The sequence below is a fragment of the Oenanthe melanoleuca genome, chromosome 4, assembly GCF_029582105.1.
Source record: "Oenanthe melanoleuca isolate GR-GAL-2019-014 chromosome 4, OMel1.0, whole genome shotgun sequence".
NCBI lineage: Eukaryota > Metazoa > Chordata > Aves > Passeriformes > Muscicapidae > Oenanthe > Oenanthe melanoleuca.
Genome location: NC_079337.1, coordinates 28054688 through 28073974, shown reverse-complemented (window position 1 = coordinate 28073974; position 19287 = coordinate 28054688). Strand labels below are relative to the sequence as shown.

At 40.5% G+C, this 19287-nt stretch overlaps 1 protein-coding gene across 3 annotated transcripts in view; it reads right to left on the bottom strand.

Annotated features, from left to right (window-relative positions):
* Positions 1 to 18437, bottom strand: part of MND1 (meiotic nuclear divisions 1) — a 42414-nt gene extending 23977 nt beyond the window's left edge. Inside the window, exons 1-4 of one of the 3 annotated variants that reach the window (XM_056490741.1) lie at positions 18323 to 18437; positions 16532 to 16597; positions 15681 to 15738; positions 13535 to 13683 (exon numbers count right to left, since the gene is read on the bottom strand). In XM_056490741.1, the coding sequence (XP_056346716.1) occupies positions 13535 to 13683; positions 15681 to 15738; positions 16532 to 16597; positions 18323 to 18325 (276 nt within the window). In that variant the 5' untranslated portion in view covers positions 18326 to 18437. Of the gene's footprint in view, positions 1 to 13534; positions 13684 to 15680; positions 15739 to 16531; positions 16598 to 18018; positions 18294 to 18322 lie in introns of those variants that run through there. The other 2 variants (XM_056490740.1, XM_056490739.1) reach the window with 2 other exon arrangements.
* Between the last annotated feature and the right edge of the window lie 850 nt (positions 18438 to 19287).

Genomic DNA, 19287 nt, shown 5'->3' with positions numbered 1-19287 from the left:
CAGCAGGTTTCAGTTCCATTCCTTCTCAAAACCTGCCTTTTGTTCTAGAATAAAAAGCAACCTTTTTTTTTTCCAGCAAAAGTTTTTGTTGCTCCTATGCCTTCTGATTCCCTGTTTTTAACCACTCTAACCACCAGTATCCCACCAAACACAAAGCTTGTCTCACCAGCATATTAAAATATTGACAAATCTAGTATAAACCATGCAAACCCAGCCCCTGAGTATGCTCACTGGACAAGAATCAAGTCAAGGCTGCACATGCTAACCACCAAGAGGGTTCACAGCTGTTAGCCCACTATCATTATGGTCTGAAAGACAAATATCATCCATTTGGTTTTCTTTCGGCCAAACACTCTACCAAAAATGGTATTAAAAACTACTGCTCTTGTGAGCACCACTCACTGTGGCACTACGGAAGAATTAGAGACATTCATTTTTTAGTTATTTCTGACTTGCAAAGTTATTTGCCTTGGGTTTGAAGCTCACTGTCCTTTATTTCAGGCTAAAGGCACTGTCCTTTGTTTTCAGCTTAAACAAAAGCAGTTCAAGAGGTTTAGGGTAACATTAAGCAGTAGATAGATGTATTTCTATTCTGTGTGAAAACTAATTCAGTACTGAAAAACTTACGTGGAACTGACAGAAGCATGGAGAAAAAGCACTTCAAAGCATTCCTCTAGATTTTAAAGATAACAAAAAATTGAAGCTTTGTTATTAACAAATAACAAAGATCAACAGCTAAAGAACAATCTAAAAATATTGAAAACAGATCTTTAAAAGAAAGGCAAGGAACATTACTAAAAGAAATCACTCACGAATTACTGTTGACTAAAGTTTAAAGAGGAAGGAAAATCCCAAAGGGCAGTACATTGAAGTGCAGAACTGCTTTCTAAAGTATTACACTAAGCAAGGATACAGCTACTCCTTTTACATACACAGTCACAAATCCATGCTTCTCAGGGTTTCCAAACACACATAAGCACACTGCAGCCAGTTAATTATGGTCACAGCAGCGTGGAGAGCCTTCCTGTGACTTGCAGTACTATTGCTTCCGGTCTGATCTTGGGATATCACATATCACTCATGAAATGCCATTTCTCCATATAAAGCACACAGTGAACTGAACTACAGTTAGGAGCAGCCACCAGGTCCACTGCGACTTCAGTCAGGGATGTGTTAAACTTTTAGTGAGGCACAAACAGCAAACATACACTCGCTACATAAAAACACTTAAGTTTTTTTTTTATCTTTTAACATTTGTGAAAGGAAGAGAAAGCAGCATGCAAGGTCTTACCTTGAGTCACTCTAAGTCATTTCAGCAATATGAAGTAGAGATTTGTACTTGGTGGGTCTTAGAAAGAGCAACTAGGACACTGCAATAGTTCAGGAAACACAGGTAAGAACAAGAGTAGAGATCAAAGCAAGATAGAGCAAGAACTTCTAACTCATAAAGTGAAGAATAAAAGAGATTTTTTTCATCAAGAGAAAACATCATAAAATGGAAGGAAAACAGACTGTAGAAAAAGAGAACGGAAGAGTTAGGGCCCACCACATTTCTGTATTCATAAGAACTTTGTTTTTTAAATACTGCAATATAGGTATATTGGGAACATGTTCAAGAACGCTCTTCTCTTTATGCATGATACAAATTTTACCATAAAAAGATTTTTAATGCAATCTTTGAAAGAGTTAATTGAAAAACTTGAGAGAAGATAGGGAATAAACTTGATTTTCTGGAGAGAAAGGAGATGACAGAATTGGTCAGGTTGAAGGGACCACAGTGGATCATCTGGTTAAACCTCCCTGCTCAAGCAGGGTTGTCCTAGAGCACATTATACAGGATTGTGTCCAGATTGTTCTTGAGTACCTCCAGTGGGAGAAGCTCCCCAACTCCTCTGGGCAATATGTGCTGGTGCCTGGTAACCTATACAGTTGACCTTCTTCCTCATCTTCAGGTAGAATTTCCTGTGCATCAGTTTCTGCCCACTGCCTCTTGTCCTATTGCTTTGCACCACCAAAAAGAGCTTTAATCCATCCTCTTGACAGCCACCCTTTAGACATTTATACACATTAAGGAGGTCCCCTCTCAGTCACCTCTTCTTGAGGCTGAGCAAGCCCAGCTGCTGCAGCCTTTTCTCACAAGATATTCTCCAGACCCTTGACCAACATAATAGTTCTTCACCGGATCCCCCCAGGAGCCCCAAGTCTCTCTTGTACTGTGGAAGCTAGAACTGGACACAGAACTTCAAATGTGGCCTCACCAGGACTGAGTAGAAGAGGGGCAGGATCACTTCCTTCAACCTGCTCTTTCCAATGCACCCCCAGAATACCACTGGCCGCCTTCAGCACCAGAGCAAACTGCTGGCTCAGGGACAGCTTGTTGTCCACCAAGTTCTCCCAGTCCTTCTCTGCTGAGCTGCTTTCCAGCAGGTTGGCCCCTAGGCTGTGCTGGTGCATGGTGATTTTACTCCCTGAGTACAGGAACCTGTATTTATTTATGCTGAATTTCAGAATGTGGCCAGATGTAATTTTAGATGAGACTTGGCCTTTCAAGTCTCATTTCTACTTCCGATGACCTTTCAATTCTCACTCCAAGCAGCCTGGCCTTGGTTCTGTCTCCTGGGAACTTTTTGCTTTTACTTAAGTAAAGTCAGCAGTTCTTCATTAATCTACGGCAGCTTCTTGTGCCCTTGGCCTGACTTCTTCCTCACTGGGATGCATCATTCTTGAGTCTGGAGTAAGTGAGCCTCGATCATCAACCAAGTCTCCTGGACCCCTCTTCCCTGCAGAGGCTGGTTCCCATGGGATTCTTCCAAGAACATCCCTAAAGAGGCTAAAGTAAGCTTACCTAAAGTCCATCATCATCTTGCTTGCTGTCCTGCTACTTCTTCATCCAACACTTAACTCTACAATCTTGTGGTCACTACAGCCAAGGCTGCCCCCAACTTCCACATCCCCAACAAGACTTCCTTGTTGGTTACTATGAGGTAAATCAGCACGCCATTCCTTGTGGGATCCTCTACAACCTGTGGCAGGAAGTTATTGCCAATGCTCTCCAGGAACCTGGACTGCTTGTGTATTGCTGTACAGCTTCTCCAGCAGATGTCAGGGTACTTGAAAGTCCCCCACAAGACCCAAGGCGTGTGACTTGGAGACTTGCTTCTAGTTGCCTACAGAAGGCCTCATTCCCCTCTGCCTCTTGATCAAGCAGCCTGTAGCACATACCCACAAGAGTGTGACTCTTCCTACTCTGCACTTCTATCCTGACCCATCAGCTCTTGACTCCCTCATCATGCCTATCAAGAGCTGAATACATTCCCCCTCCCTCACAACACAATATATTTGCTATTCAAAATCAAAGGAGAGTACACTGATTATTTCAAATAAATAACACTTGCTCCAGAACATCTTAGTACTAATCCTGCCAATGCGTAAGTTCTGTATTTTTAAAGAGGTAGCGAAGAGATAACAAGTGCGAAATTTTCAGTTTAGCACTGTAATATGCCAGTGATTTAAAAAAGTATCAGACACTCATGCTAAGTAAGTGGAAGTTTTTTTCCAGAGGACTAAACTAAAAAAAAAATCTTGCTCTCCATACAACTGTCTGACAAGGCACTACAAAGAACATCATACTACTGTATGAAATATCATACAGTAAATTAGGCATGGCTCTGTTCTCAGGCCATGTTGAATATGGGATGAGTCCTTTTTTCTTGGCAAATAAAATGTGGGGTATTCAGAAGAAACAAATGAGAAATCCTCCCTCTACAGGAACCTTCACCCATCCATATACAAACCTGATATTGTTACCTGCAATTTTTTTTAAATATTACTATAGAGCAAATCCCTCTAAATTAAAAGTATTCTAATTCAATTATTTTCCATCTTTTTAGATTTGCCATATAATTAAGGTGATTTAGAGAAAATGTCTTATCAAGAGCTTTTGGTTTTGCTTCATTCATTTGCAACACCATTTGATAAGTAATGGTTATGAAACAAAAAATAACTGCTCGAGCAAGCCTCCTTAAAAGGTGAAAGAAACAGTTGTGCAGGCTCAATGAAAGAACTGAATTTCAGTGGCTTCTTTCAAAGTTGGTGTAATTGGCACGACCTGAGGGACAGATGGCTGTCAACTCAGACACAAATATCAAGTACACCCCAATCAAACTAAAAAAATCCCAAACCAACAAAAAAACAGCTGAAACACCCCATTTAACGCTGTTTCACAAATGTGGGCAATCTAATAAGGAAAGCTGAAAGAATTTCAAAAGACATTCACATACTGACAGAACTACAGAAAATTTTCATACCTGGACATGATGGATATGCTTGTTACTGCATATTAGGGTACTTAATAACCTACAAAGTCCAAGGTAGTTAACAGGTCTGTTCAAGGCAGGAAGAATACAGAATGATTATCCCTTGGAAAGAAAGGGAGAGAATGGAGAGAAGTTTTCATTTTTCCCTAAAGGGCTTTTAAAGATTGCTATCCTAAGCAGCTGGACCATACACTGACAATGCCTTCAGGGACTAAGTAGAGACAGAGACAAGTTAAAACACAATATTCATCCAACACTCCCCAAGCTCACATTCTGCTTAAAGACTTAAAAAACCAAATCGAACTTTATTCCACAGATTTTTAAAAATGCCCAAATTCTACACTGAGATATTAGCAGCAAAATAAAAAACCTCAGTAAAATACATCCATCAAATTTCAGAGTTTTGACAGCGATTTTACATACTCATTCTTTATGCCAACTTTGTCATTTTTAAGTAATGCTTAGACAGATCACCAAGTCCAAGTCATCTCCAATTTCTGATACAAAGAAGAGCCTTTCATGGAACTACCAGGTGTTCAAAAATTATGAGCTGTTTGGCTGTGACAAGAAAGACCTTTTCCTCTAAAGCCTCTCTGCATCAAAATAACACATTTTGGTTTTTGTTTGTTTGTTTGTTTTTTAATGTTTTTCCTTTCAGAAGAGGAAAATTCTACAAAGTGAGACTTCTATAATTGCTTGCTGGTAATTTTCATTTCTGCATGCATGCTCATTTTCTGAAATGAAATATGCAATATTAATTGAACTACAAGATTTTAAGGTGAAAGTCAAAGTTCAAATTATACAGAACTACAACTCACTGTCTCCATCAAATCTAGCTTTGAAAGTAGTATTGGCTGCCTACCACCAGGCTGGAAGCTTCTGGCCTTACAGTACAGGCAAACTTCCAAACAACACAGATCATTTAAACCTTTAAAGTTTCTTGGGATGCTGGTTTTTCTGCTGATCTGCTGAACTGTCATTCCCACCTGCCACGCTGACCGTGGGGCACAGGGAGAAGTGCAGGGCTGTGTCTCTGCCAGACCTGACTAGGCTTCTGCAGTGAGAGACATGTTTTTATTTCCAGTTTCTTTTCATTTCAGATTAACAATTTCACTGCAATGCCAGGAGTGGATCCAGCAACCAGAATGCAAACCTCATCAAAAAAGTAAACTGTTGTGATGATATTACCTAAAAAATACACATACAACCCTGTTTAAAAAACCTAGTGGTTTTCCTGCATTATATCAGAATTAATATTGATATATCCTTGTTAGTATAGTAGGAATCTTCCTTTGAACCTATGTTAAAATCTTTAGAGTTATTACAGAGACGGTTTCTTAGAAATTGCTCTTAAATCATGCCAATTTTACCTTATGCTCATCAAGAAGGAAGGAAAGGATAACCTACACTTCACAGTTGCCATCAAGCTACTTACATATTAACAGCAAGTAAAAGCATGAATTTCAACTAATGAACACCAAATTATGAAGTTGCTTAATTCCAACAGAAGCCTCCAGAACACTGTATTTTTAGAAATCTGCCATGGCAGCAGTAACTAAGCATACTCTCCAAGGCTTTATAGCATGCCATAAAATGTAATTCCAGAAGGCTCTAGTAAGTTACAGAATTAGAAGAGTCTTCTCTGATGGACATTTTAGGACTTAATAAATGCAAACTCATTTTAAGATATCACCATTTTTCAAGATGCAGAGGTAACAAAACTCATGGACCATTCTAACAAAATTTTATTAGTATTATCCAGGAGACTAATAGAGGGAATAAGTCTTACAGGATCAATGAACAAACAGGCATACATATAATCAACATATTCACAATGCTTAAATAATGAAAAATTCTCATCCTCTTGCCCTTATTACTATAGCTCCCCCTGGATGGTTTGAAGTGAGTTAGTCATACCATAACAGCTCAGCATTAGGCCATTTCTTTATGAGTCTAGTCCTCCAGTTCAAATAAAACCTACAGGTCAGTGAAAGCCAGAAGGCTGAAGATGGGAGGGGTCACTAATTGTCTCTGTTGGGAGAGTAATCACTATGCAAGAGGGAAAAAAAAAAACTGAGCCAGCACAGAATAGAATCACCCATCTCACTGGGGCTGCAGACTATCAAAATGGTCAGGACAATCCAAGGAAGAATAACTAAGTAAATAAATAAACAAAGATAAATGACATGTCCTCAAATAAGAGGGGAAAACGGATGACCAGCATGCATATGGGAAGACTGCTCTAACAGCTTAGTCAACACACTAGGATCCTGCCTATATATCACAAAATAATAAAATGGTAAGGGTTGGAAGGGATCTTAAAGACCACCCAGTCCCAACTCCCACTGTCATGGGTAGGGACACGTCCCTAGACCACATTGCTCAAGACCTTATAATGGGCATTAAAAGAAAGATCTCTTCAATCAGAATTTTATTTTTCCTGGAAAGAAACAATTTATTACATTTTCTGCAATCTAATAAAATTAAATTCTAAGCATACATATGTCTAAATTAATGAATGAGAAAAACGTCTAAATAAGTAATTCCTAATGTAAGTCACACACATTAGTTGTAAACATTCTGAGGTACTTCTCTGGTTTGGAGGACAATTCTTTAACCACGCTATCTACTACCTAAAATTAATAAAATATATAAGAAAAAGATAGTGCTAAGCTTTCTAAATGTACTATAGCAATGCTTAAGATCATGATAAACCTTAAGACATTTTATGCCTGCAAGTCCTTTTTTTCAATAAATAGACAAAGAATTTTTAAAAACACACTGAATACACTCCAAAAATAAAATATTCTATCAAAAGCATTAAGCCATGGATTCCAAAGGTGTTGCACACATACCTCTGGGAATAGCTCATTGTTGGGAATGAGGAATTAGGAAAACCTTATATTTATAAGTGCTTAGCGGAAGATTTGAAAACCATAAGCGAAATAGAAATAATAGCAGTTTTTGACTGTGGGGCTGAGAGCAACCATGTGAATGCTTAAAGCCGCTTTCCTTTGTTTAGGTAATGCCAAATGCCACAAAGACCAAAGAGCCAGCAGACATCCTGTTCCAAGTATGGCAGGAAAGGTTTAGAGATAAGGTTTATAGATTAGAAAGCAGTAAAACATGGTAACATAGTGATTCCTATAGGTTGCATGCAAATAGTAGAAAATGTGTATCTTGTAGTAGATTGGTTAGCGGAAATTAGAATACTCAACATAGAAAAAGACTTATTGTATTGTAAACGGAAAATTGCTCTCTTATCCTCTATTGCTCTCTTATTCTATATTCTTCTCTCGCTCTTATTCTCTCTTACACTCTCTCCCTCTCATACTTCTCTCTCTGTCCTGCTCTGACTTGTGGCTGGCAGCTCTTAGCAGGACCCTTATACCCGCACCCTAACAATAAACTACAAACTTCAAGAACCAGAATATAGAGAGGTCCTGAGTTTGTCCTGACGACTGTCCTCCTGACAATAACTCCCACAGTTCATCGTTACTGAGGCAAAAAAAAAAAACCAAACAGTGAGACCCTGCATTCAGAAGCATCAGAGGCTGAAAACTTCAATAGAGACCTGAGGTGTGTGAGGTGCTCTGTTAAGAGCAGATGATGTACCATCTGCTGAGGACATTTCTGCAAAACAATGCCAAAAGTTTGCTCCACAGAACTAGGTCCCACAGGCCCTCCCTGCTGATGCAAAGCTCCATTCGGGACACAAAACTTGTCAAGCTCCAAGCACCATTAGGCCTGCTACCCCTCAATGCACATCTGTCATCTCCAGGGATTTGTACCTCAGTTCAAGATTGGTTACTTTTAGCCAGCCACTGCTGAGCACTTGCACTTAACTGCAGTCCAGAATCAACCTCCAAACCGTGTGGAAATACCCCAACAACTGATTGAGTCAATCGGATGAAGGAGGAGGCTGCTCACACGAGAGCAATAGCAGGAGTTTCCTGAGCTTCAGTCAGTGGTTTCAAGAAGGTTTATTCAGCAACTTTCCATCACAGTATTTAAGGAGGAAAAATATGTCTAAAAGGATAGAAATAAATCAAGCTGTATCTTTAAAGAACTTTCTGATGGTTAAAACTCTAAATTTTTTTGTGTGCGTTCTAAACAAAGAAGGTTCTCTCCTTTTAGTCATGTTGTCAAATATCTTCAGGAGGCTTCAAGCCAGATTACTCACAATACGAATATTTTTTTTCCATTAACTCCTTTAAAACAATGTGCATTCCCAACATAAGCATCTCCTAAAACAGCGCTGCTTTTTTACTAAAATAAATTCTTTCACTTTTCATATTTCAATACTCATTAGCACAAACCATTTAATACATGTGAAGTCACTTGATTTCAACAAGTTCACTCCTGGCCAGAGGGGTTGTTGGGGTTTTTTGTTTGTTTGTTTGTTTTAAACTAGCTAGCAAATGTAAGCAGGATGTACCCAGTTCAAATTCTCCCCTTGGTTCAATATACAAGTCATGGGAAGTGAAAACCCCTCCTTTTACCAACCCTAGGGCAGGGATTTAACAAATGAAACATCAACTGATCTTTCCTATCTTAACTAACACTGGCCCAATGCAAAGCTTAGTGGGAGAAAAAAAATTGCCAGAAACTCTCAAGTCTTTTGGTCATGTGTATGTTGAAGCAAGCACAGGGAACATCACAGAATGTCCATCCTGTATCCTGCTCTAAAAAGATTCTATTCAATCTTTGCTGCAGTGCAAGGTGACACCATTTTGCTCTCAATTGGAACAGCAGCTCTAACAGTTTTGGCTGTTAAACTTTCCCTTGCAAAAGATTCAGAACACATAAGATTAACCCACAAGAAAGCAACACCATGAGAGATGAGACAACAACACAGCTAAATGAGTAGCTGTTAACTGAACAGTGAAATGAACAACACACTAAGGAAACTAACTGGTTGCTTCCCCATGCTACTGGAGTACAGTGCTCATAGTACTTTCAATAGTTACACTAGCAACCACAACATCTTTGAAGTGCTTAGTATTTCAGGTCCCTCTCAGCATAGATATGTGCTTTACCCATCATCTGTGTTTTGCCCAAGGCACAGATGAAAAAATGAAAGAAAATCTTCGCTGAATTTAAGCCTACATCAGAAAGATTTCTCTTTTCCTCACTCACAACCATTATGCCAAGAATAAACATCTTGTTTTGTCAAACTATAACTGATCATAGGTAATTCCAGGCTTCTGAATCCAACAGCCAAAAAAATATTAAAAAGATTATCATATCATTTCAACTTTTCATAGGGAAGGAAGATTATCCCTCAGTAAAGCGTCAAAAGTTCTCTTGACAGGTGAGGTTGCATTAAAAATTTCTCCATTTGTAACACACACTCTCACTCGTTTCAGCATCTCATACCTGTACCCAATCTAACCAAATGCAACTTTCACATGCAAACAAATCAAATGTGTGTATAAACTCATCTCACCAAAATGCAGCTTCCAATATACTGCACTTCTTTAGTGGTCCTCTTCACAGATGCATAAGCATAACCAAGAGGTGAAGAATAAGCACCTGACAGAAAGCATAAACCTTTAGGAGCAACGATGCCACTGCAAAATAAATCAATACAAAATCCAAAGGGACCTACTTAGCAATTCTCCCTCGGTGAGCTACTGGAGGAAATAATTTCAGCAAATGCTACACAAAAGTAAAGACATTTGCTATTCTTGCTTTTCAGAAAAACAGGAAGAGGCCCAAGCAGTAACTTGGGGTTAGAGGGCACCACTAAGATCCTAATTAGATCAGGATGAGATCTGCCACATATATATGTCAGGGATCTGTGCCCCTCTCCAAACATCTGCCTCCACAAAAGCAAGCCAAAAGATGGGGTCAGGCAGGGAAGCTGTCAAAAGAAACTTCAGCATTGTTTTTAATTGCGGTATCTCTGCACACTGATAATGTAATAAATCATTCCCGGACCTGTGAAGTGCAGCTTTAAACATCCAGACAAAACCTGCTTGATCTTCATTATGAATATCAAGTCAGACTTCTTCGCTTCTGGATCTCCAAGATACGGTATAGCTTAATAATCACTAAAACATATGAAACGAAAAAATTGTTTCAAGAACATCTCTTAAAACAGCCTCCCACAATCACAAGTTCTGTAAAATGCAGAATGCTATGAGCAACCTTCTGAACACTTCTGAAGTACCAAGGTATGCAGGCAAAAGGTCCTGTAGCAAGACCAACTAGTCAAACATAAGCCTCAGTGCTTTGAACTAATAGAGGAATTTGCATCATGAAGAAGCTTGTTCTATTCCTTCATATTATTTCCAAGTGACAGTTCAGCATTTGGGATCACTCCTTTCCCTTGACTATCTACCCATGCCCTCAGGAAACAAAGATAATGCCTCCTGGTAAACGGCCTTAATTGCAGCATGAACAGAACTGCTGGATTTTTAAACACACTTTAAGTAAGGCAGCCTGATTCCGGCTTTTAACTGCTGAACAAAGAGACCAACTCGTGTAGTTAACAATCAATCTGGACAAGACACAGAGAGAAAACACATCTCTCAGCATGCCACAAGCTCTATACGGCAATGATTAAAGACATGCAATGTGTAACAGAAATAATAACTGATTCTTTTCCTCTGCTTTGTATATTCTGACAAGTGATAGTCAGTGACTAGATTCAGAAGCCCTTAAGAAAATCTGTATGTGTGCAGATCAAGAAGAGCAAACACCAAAAGAGCTAATTTGAGCTCACAGACAGAACCTGCTATCATCTTGTAAAAACATTGAGAGCTTTTCATTGAAAATGCCACCTTTTCACAGTGTCAGAGAAGTTATTTTCAGCTAGTGAAACTGCTTTTCCCTGAAATGCTGAAACATTTCCAGCCTCATTAGAAAAGCAAAGTAATTGAAGAGAAGTACTTTTAAAGACTCATAGCATCATCTAAAGACAGATCTCACACGAATAAGCCTCTAGGTCAAGAGCAGGGCTTGGATTGCAAATAAGGTTCTGGTAATAAAACTATTTCTGGAACAGTTTTATACTGCAGTATTGGTCATTTCAGAATAGTGTATTTCTACACAGAAATAACATCACAAATCAATAACTACATGCCTATTACACTTTCACAATAGATGTGTTCATGTAAATAAAAGTATATTTAAAGCAATTCAGCATATTTTTGTAGGCAATTCCTGGGTAGTTACCATGAAGCACATTAGGCAGATTCTGCAAGACATTACAAGGAAGATGTTCATCAGGATATGCCAAAGACCTGCTTGACCAATTATGTTCAAAATTCACCATGGGACTAGGCCCGAGGACAGGGACAGAAGTATCAACTCCTTCTTTCAGCTACTTGACTATAATATGAAGCATGAGCAACAACAAAGAAGATCCAAGAGCAAATCAGCTGCATTCAATGAAACAGTGGCACCAAAGAGTTTGGTGAACCAAGCAAGAGTTTTAGAACGCATCTGTTCAATTTCTCAGTTGGCAATTTATGTGCTGGCAGAATAAGTAGCCTTGTCAAAAACTTGTGTGAATGTACTAATAAGTTGATTAATTTTACTAGGAAGTTCAGTTCCAAGTCAGTCCAGAGTTAAACTAATCTGTTTCAGACAAATGAAACTTCGCTGGAGTAAGAGCCAGCGCATTGTTACTACAAGTCCATAAAAATTAATTTAAGACCAGTTGTGCCAGGTTAAGTCATGCCTGAAAATAGTACAACCATAGTCAGCTACTCCTTTTTCAATTCAAGACAAGGGAAAAAGCATTTTTCCTTTAATTGTTTTGATATAACTGTATAAATATAAAGAAATAGCTGAAGTTGACAACACTGAACGTAAGACAGCAATGCCTGAGATTCATCCAGAGCTATGCCTGAAGAAAATAATGGCTGTAAAAATTTTAGGATGCTACCAGTGAAACTGCATAAATTCTAGCGATTCTTTGATGAAAGAACATAATGCTGAATAATCATAGGAAGAGCTAGCAGTGCTGCGGTACCATCATACCACATGGTCTCATAAAGCTCATTTGTTCATCTTGTTCCATTGCAAATCAACTGATGCATTAGATGCTTTCCCACTCCCATTAGAAGGAGAAAGAAAGACAGTTCTCAAAAAGTAGGAAAGAACCAGATCAATAAAACAGCAGCATTGCAACAAAAGATGCCTTGCACTTCTTCAGAAGATCCTCTTCTCCCCCTGTCCTCTGCCCTGGTGAGGCATCCTCAGAAGTGCTCTGCCCTAATTGGGCTCACCAGTTCAAGAAAGACAAGCAGCTATGTAGAAGGTTCAGCAGAGGGGAATGGATATGAGGAAGGGACTGGAGCATCTCTCTTATGAGGAAAGGCTGAGGGAGCTGGACCAGTGCTGCCTGAAGAAGAGATGACTTCACAGAAGACAGGGGACCTTATCAATACAAATACCTTAAGGGCAGGTGTCCAGAGGATGGAGCCAGACTCTACATGGTTTTGGCCTTACATGGTCTCTTTGGTTTTGCAAGGCCCAGGAAAAAGACAAGGGGCAACTGGCACAAACACAAAGTTCTACATAAGTAAGAGAAAAAAATTATTTTCTTTGAGGATGACAGAGCACTGGAACAGGCTGTCCAGGGTGGTCACCAACTCTCCTTCTCTGGAGATACTCCAGATCCACCTGGACGCGATCATGTACAACCTGCTCCTGGTGAATCTGCTTTAGTAGGGAATTGGACTAGATCGCCAGAGGTCCCTTCCAACCCCAACCATTCCTTGATTCTGTGATTCATTACCAATTTGCTCTTTTCTCTTGCTAAAGGTGCAGTATGAGATTACAGAAGCGCTCACAAATTAAGCCACCAATAAAAGCAGAGGAAAACACAATGGCTAAGTAGAAACCATTGCCTCATAACTAAGGTTATGCATTTCATCTGTCATCACTTTTAGGTTATTACCACATGATGGCCTATATTATATAAAAGACACAAAAACATGCTACCTTTGAGTTCTCAAATGATGCTTTGTGTCATGACTAACATGCTTTCAGCAGCAAGTAGACAAGTTTTCTCAAGCTCCAACAAGAACCTCCAAAGTTTTCCTGACATAACAGTAAGATATTAACAATAATAACAATGCCCTACCATGAATGACAGATAATAGTAAAATCTCTGTGTGTGGACATGTACATTTGTACAAGGGGTGTATAATAAAAAACAAACCCATTCAGATGAACAAGTATTTTCCATAAAACAGATTTACCTGAGACTCTACTTCCTCCAATTTACACTTCCTGGCATGAAGAGCTTTACTGGGAAAAGCCCAGAAATAATTGGAAGTTCCAATTCTATCAGTGTCCACCATGCCATCATCAACAAGGCTTTGCAGAATCTCTTTCACTGACATCGAGGCTAATAAAAACAAAACATAAAATTAGAACTGCATAGCAGCTGGATTAATGGAGAATTATGAATACCAAGACACCATCTACAATCATTTGCATTTTTCTCCAGTGTCAGCTAGCTGGAAGATTTCACAAGGGCAACATGCCCAAAGCTTCACTTGAAGGGACGAATCTCTCTGAAACCAGCAGTCTGCTCCTAAACACTGCTATTCTGCACATCTGCTACCAGATGATCACAAAACACGGCTTACGAGTATTGCACAAAATACATACATTCTACACTACAATACCATAACAAACCCATGAGAGGTATCTGAGAAGCTGTCTTGCAATCTTAATTCTAGCTTGGATTAACTTGTTTAAGTTTCTTGATTGGGAGTATAACTACATTTCACTTTGTAATGTTTAACAAGGTATTTCATAGCAGCAGAAGCACTAGAGCCATCTGTCTACAGACTCAGGAAGGACAGATTCTGATTTTAATTATATTTACTTCCAATACAAAACATCATCTACACTCGAAGTATCAGCGTTTCTGAACACAACTGATCATGTCCTTTCAACCCTGTGGTACAATTCACCCTTTTAAAAAAATGGTACCTGTTCAACAAAGCTAAGTGTATCCTCAGGTGTTACAGATATAAAGACTTTTGAGCTCAATTATGGGTTTTGGCACCTGATGTTCAATTTCAAGACTACAGGGGGGTCCCATATCTTTTGGAAGCTATAGGCTGGATGCCAGGATGGAAGCAGGTTAACAATTTTTTCTCTTCAGAGTAACTGGGGCTTAGGTTCTGTGGCTGAATGCCTTCATATGCAGAGACAGGATGAATTTGGACTACTCAAAGGTATTAATGGCTTTAGAAATTCTAAATTTCAACTGAAACATATGCACTGACAAACCAAACAAGACAGCACCACATCTCTTCAGAAGCCCATGAATGCCTCTGTTAGCTGCTGACACAACTAAAAAACTCTGCTATGTGATATTCACATCTGTAGCTCTCTCAGCAAGTTCATTTACTCTTGCAGTGCCACCAAGACATGCTAGAGAAAGACAGTGGTAACTATACAAACATTATGTTTTGCCTCCCCTTTTGTCAATCAGCCTAGAAGGAAAATGAATAAGGAACGCACAAAACAATCCAAGAGCACAGATAAATCTTCTTGGACCTAATCCTAAACCAATGAATCTCATCAGGAAGGCTTTTATAGAAAAAAAAAACCCCTTCCATTTATAGCTGTCCAGCGATTTTTGGAGGGAAAAAGATCAAGATTACATTACCCATGTGTATTTGGACTAGCAGTTTAAACATTTGTGATATTACAGCAGATATTTAATACCTGAGTGTAAACAATGTAAAGGCCTTGTCAAGCCTCTAAAGTGGGAAAATAATGCCTTGGGTTTTAGCTTCTATATTTTTCAGATTCTCTGCTGCTTGGTGTGTAACTCTGAAACTTCATATTAGGTGTTATCACAGGATACCTAGACAAAACAATCCCTTCTGAGCTAAAGAATCAAGGATAACCAAAAAGCATAAACAATGGCGAAGGGAGGGGGGCAAGCCAGGCAGCTGAGACTGTGGCTGAACAATTGACCCCGATATGTAGACGAAACAAACTTATAAAAGTGTAAAACCTCAAGGTTCCATCTTGGACTTGACTTAGGTGTAGCCCCAGCCAGGCTCTTGCACTGCCCAAAGTGTATCCTTTTAATAAATACCTATTTTATTCCTTTTGCTCTGTCTAGTTTCTGTTTCAGGCCAGCTTTTCCAGGCATACACCAAAAGTCACTGCAAGTCAGGCAGCTCAGAGCCTAAGCAAGCCCCCATCCCACATCACTTTTAACACTATAGCCCTGACACTGACCAGTCTCCCATTCTAGCTATATTTTCTGTTCTTAAAAATCACAAACCTAAGATTGCAGCCAGGAAAATTTATACTGTAGGACCTGTCCCAAAAGTGATTACTTGCTCAAGAGAAATAACTTTGATAAACACTTACTAATCCCTTTTTCTTTTGGAGCAATCTTCTCTAGATCCTTCAACTGGAAGACATCTTTCTGTGCAAAACATAAGACACTTCAGTTCCAAATGACAGCACCATCAAAGTCTGAGTTTTTTACACTAAATCAATGTCAACTAAAGAAGTAAGATATATATTGTATGTTTTGGTTTTGCGAGGGAAATAGCCGACATGTTCCTCAATAGAACTGGAACATTCTGATAATTAAATAATAAGAAAAACACTACTATTGTAACAAGCCGTGCTCTTTCCTTCAGTGATCTGAAGTCCTCATACGTCATCTCAAATTAGACTATAAAGTCCTTAAAGCCCAGGTTAGACTGTCAGCACAGATACACCACACTGCTCAAGTACTTGAGTGTCACAGTATTTTTTTCTTAAAGGTAAAACATGGTGTATTACACATGCCATTAACACCACTGTAGCTCAGCTTTAGGATCTCCAGGTTTCTTCTCCCCAGGGACCCTTTCCAACTCTGCTCTCAGTTTTTCTAAAGCTCAGATTTCTTCCTCCCATAAAACACAGTGAGATACTTCCCAATTTCCTGCTGTCCTCTCTTATGGTAACAGACTCAAAATGAGATGTGCATAGGTAGCATATGAAGAATTTAAGACCACCTGTGCATCTTCATTCCTTGGCTCCACCAGGGAATGAGCCACCTGATCAGAAGTTAAATGAATGAAGTTTTGCCCCTGTAATTTACACCCTGGTGTCACAGGGCATCAGTGAAATGCATTCCAGGATATAAAGTTCAGCTACATCTACAGTTAAGCTCCTTTTAGGATCTGTTTTCCCACCAATGTAAATGCAGAGCAATTACAATTACTTACTGTTTCAAAAAAGATCTCCATCATGCGAGCCCTCTTCTCTTCAAAATTCAGACCCTTTTTCTTGGACTAGAACAGGGAAAAAAACCAAAACCGAACCAAGATATTCACAAAAATGCTTAATAACCCTTAAAAAGATAAGCAGTACTTGATGTTTGTTGTCTTTTTTTTTTTTTTAAGAATTGCTTTCTGTGTTGTGATATACAGCCAGTAATGTGAGTTCTAGGCCGTTCAGGTTTTTCTAAGGAGATAAAGAGCATTTTGAGGTATGTCTTTCTTCACAGGTCCTAACCAACTTTATGACTTCAAGGTTGCATTTTAAAAACCAAACAGTTTCCTCTGATCACTTTCAGAGATGCTAGTTTGATATGCTTCTTATAAAATTAGGATATAAAATATTTCACAGAGGATTGGACTATTATTAATAGCATTTAGCATACCCAAAAGCAGCAGCCACAATGTGAGTCTGCAGTTTCCCCTTGCCCTACTCCCTGATTCACACACTGTGTGCAGCTACAAAAAAGGGAAAGGGGGATAGAAAGGGTCAAACAGGATGCTGGCAGAAAAAGGTCTCATTGTAAAAAACAGTAATAAAAAAAAAGGCATATTGTTGCCCATAAGTCAGTGGAAGTGGGTAGTCTAATAAGATGCCTTGAGAAAGACATGCTTATGTTTCCAAGTTTCCAACAGAAAGGAGTCAACATCATTTTAACCTTTTAATGGCCGTTTCCTTCTTAAAAAGGCAGCACACAACACTTAAAATATACACCAAGAGCAAAATGGCCAGACTGATTTAATTTTAAAAAACAAATGTAAAAGCTAACTTATGCAGCTGCAGTAATACAGAGACAGGAACAGAAGCAATTCAATACCATACTTAACAAAGAGTCCCACTACTGGTTTTTTAGGTTCCCCCCTCCTCTCTTTTAGCCAGCAATACCCTAGGTCAGCACTGCTGTCTCCTGCGACGTCACTACATTACAGGATTAGAACCTAGAGCTGCCATGAACATTCAGGCAGGAGCATGAACAGAAAGCCGACGGATTTAAATTCTATCTCCTGCCTTCTCGAAGAGCCCTGACACCGTCAGCAGCAGCAGGAACAAAACGCATAGGCGCACGATGAGGAATGTAAGTGGCGTTTCTGGAAGCACGTGTTTTTAGCTACACCCCTCGGACGCCAAGTTTCACACTGCCACTCCAGCAAAAAGAGCAGAACAGCGAAGCCAACGGCACTCTCGATGAAGATTATTAACTTTCAAGTTAACTTCTCCCTCCTACCTCAGTGGCTGGCATTCCCCAACACAAATATTAACCACACCACGAACATCCATTTCGCTGGTGCTCCCGCTACCGCAGGCGGACGTAAGAATGCGGTGCTGTGAGCGCACTCGGGTACACCTGCGATTCGCTCTGCCCGCTCCCATCTCCACACAGCCGCAGCCTGAGGCTCAGAGGTTCAGCCTGACCACACCGGGGTCCCGTGCCCACCTCGAGCCATAGCCACGGCGCTATGGCTACTCCTCCAGGAGCCGGCTCATTTACATCGCCCTTCAACAACCCAAAGGTACCACCCACGCCGTGCTGACGCTTCACCGCCAGAACTGGCACTGTGGGGCCTCCCTGGAGCGGGGGCCCCGCTCCCCTCAAGAGACACCGGGGCGGAGGGACAGCGAGGCGCGGGCGGCCACCACCCGCCATCACAGCGGTCGCGGCTGCCCCTGCAGCCCCGCAGTCTTTGCAGGGACTCGGGAAGGAAAGCGGGAGGAGGCAGAGGGCGGGCAGGCCCGCTTACCATGTCGCAGGCGGGCGGCGCGGTTTGATGCCGGCGCCACCGGGCGGGAAAAGGCGGGAGGGAGGCCGCGTGCGCAGCGCCGCCTGCCGCCCGCCCGCCCTCACCGCGGCCGCGGGAGTACGGCAGGCGCGCGAGACGCGGCTGTTTATGCCACCGCGAACGTACGCGTGGTTTTTGTTTGTATTTTTTATTTGTTCGTTTGTTTTGGTTAGGGTTTTTTTTTTTGTTGGGTTTTTGTGTTGGTTTTTTTACCGGCCGGGTGGTGCCGTATAATAAAACTGAGGCCACAAATCCTACACGACGTGTGTTGTACGCCTGGCCTGTAACAGGAGCCACCGAACGTGGAAAAAATGCCTTCGCTGCCCATGGAAGGAATGGGCCTGGCCACATCTGGTATTGCTTGAAACAGTTGTTCATTGTGATGACTGTTCCAGCAACTTTAATTACTGATACCTTGTTTTGATTGTTATTTGTGTTGTAAATCATTGTCCTTCAGCTGCAGCCTGCGGCAGCTGTGGCTTCATTTCTGCCATACTAAATCAAGAGTTTAAATTCAAGCAAATGAAAACGTGCAAGCTGTCTGGGCAGTTCCTGTGAAGATTTTCAATGCCTTTTGCAAGGTGACTCCTTCCCTGAAACATCAGGTTCTTTTCCATGCAGCCCATGATGTCATTCTTCATTGTGCACACCAGCATCTTACTAAAAATTAAATGCAAATTAGAAAATACATTTTTAATACAAAGCTTTTTGTTCTTTCTCATGTGCATCATGTTTTCAACTTGCTAACTCAGGATGTAATCTGTTGGTACACCCCCTCATCTGCTGTTGAGGGTTCGTATTCTGTCTCCCTGCCATTTCCTTTGGCCAGCCCTCAAAGTAGCTATGTCCCCATGTTCCCTGTGACAGTTCTTTTCCTCCTATCACTCTCACCACTGCAGTCCAAGGGTCTGGGCCCCTTCCTACTC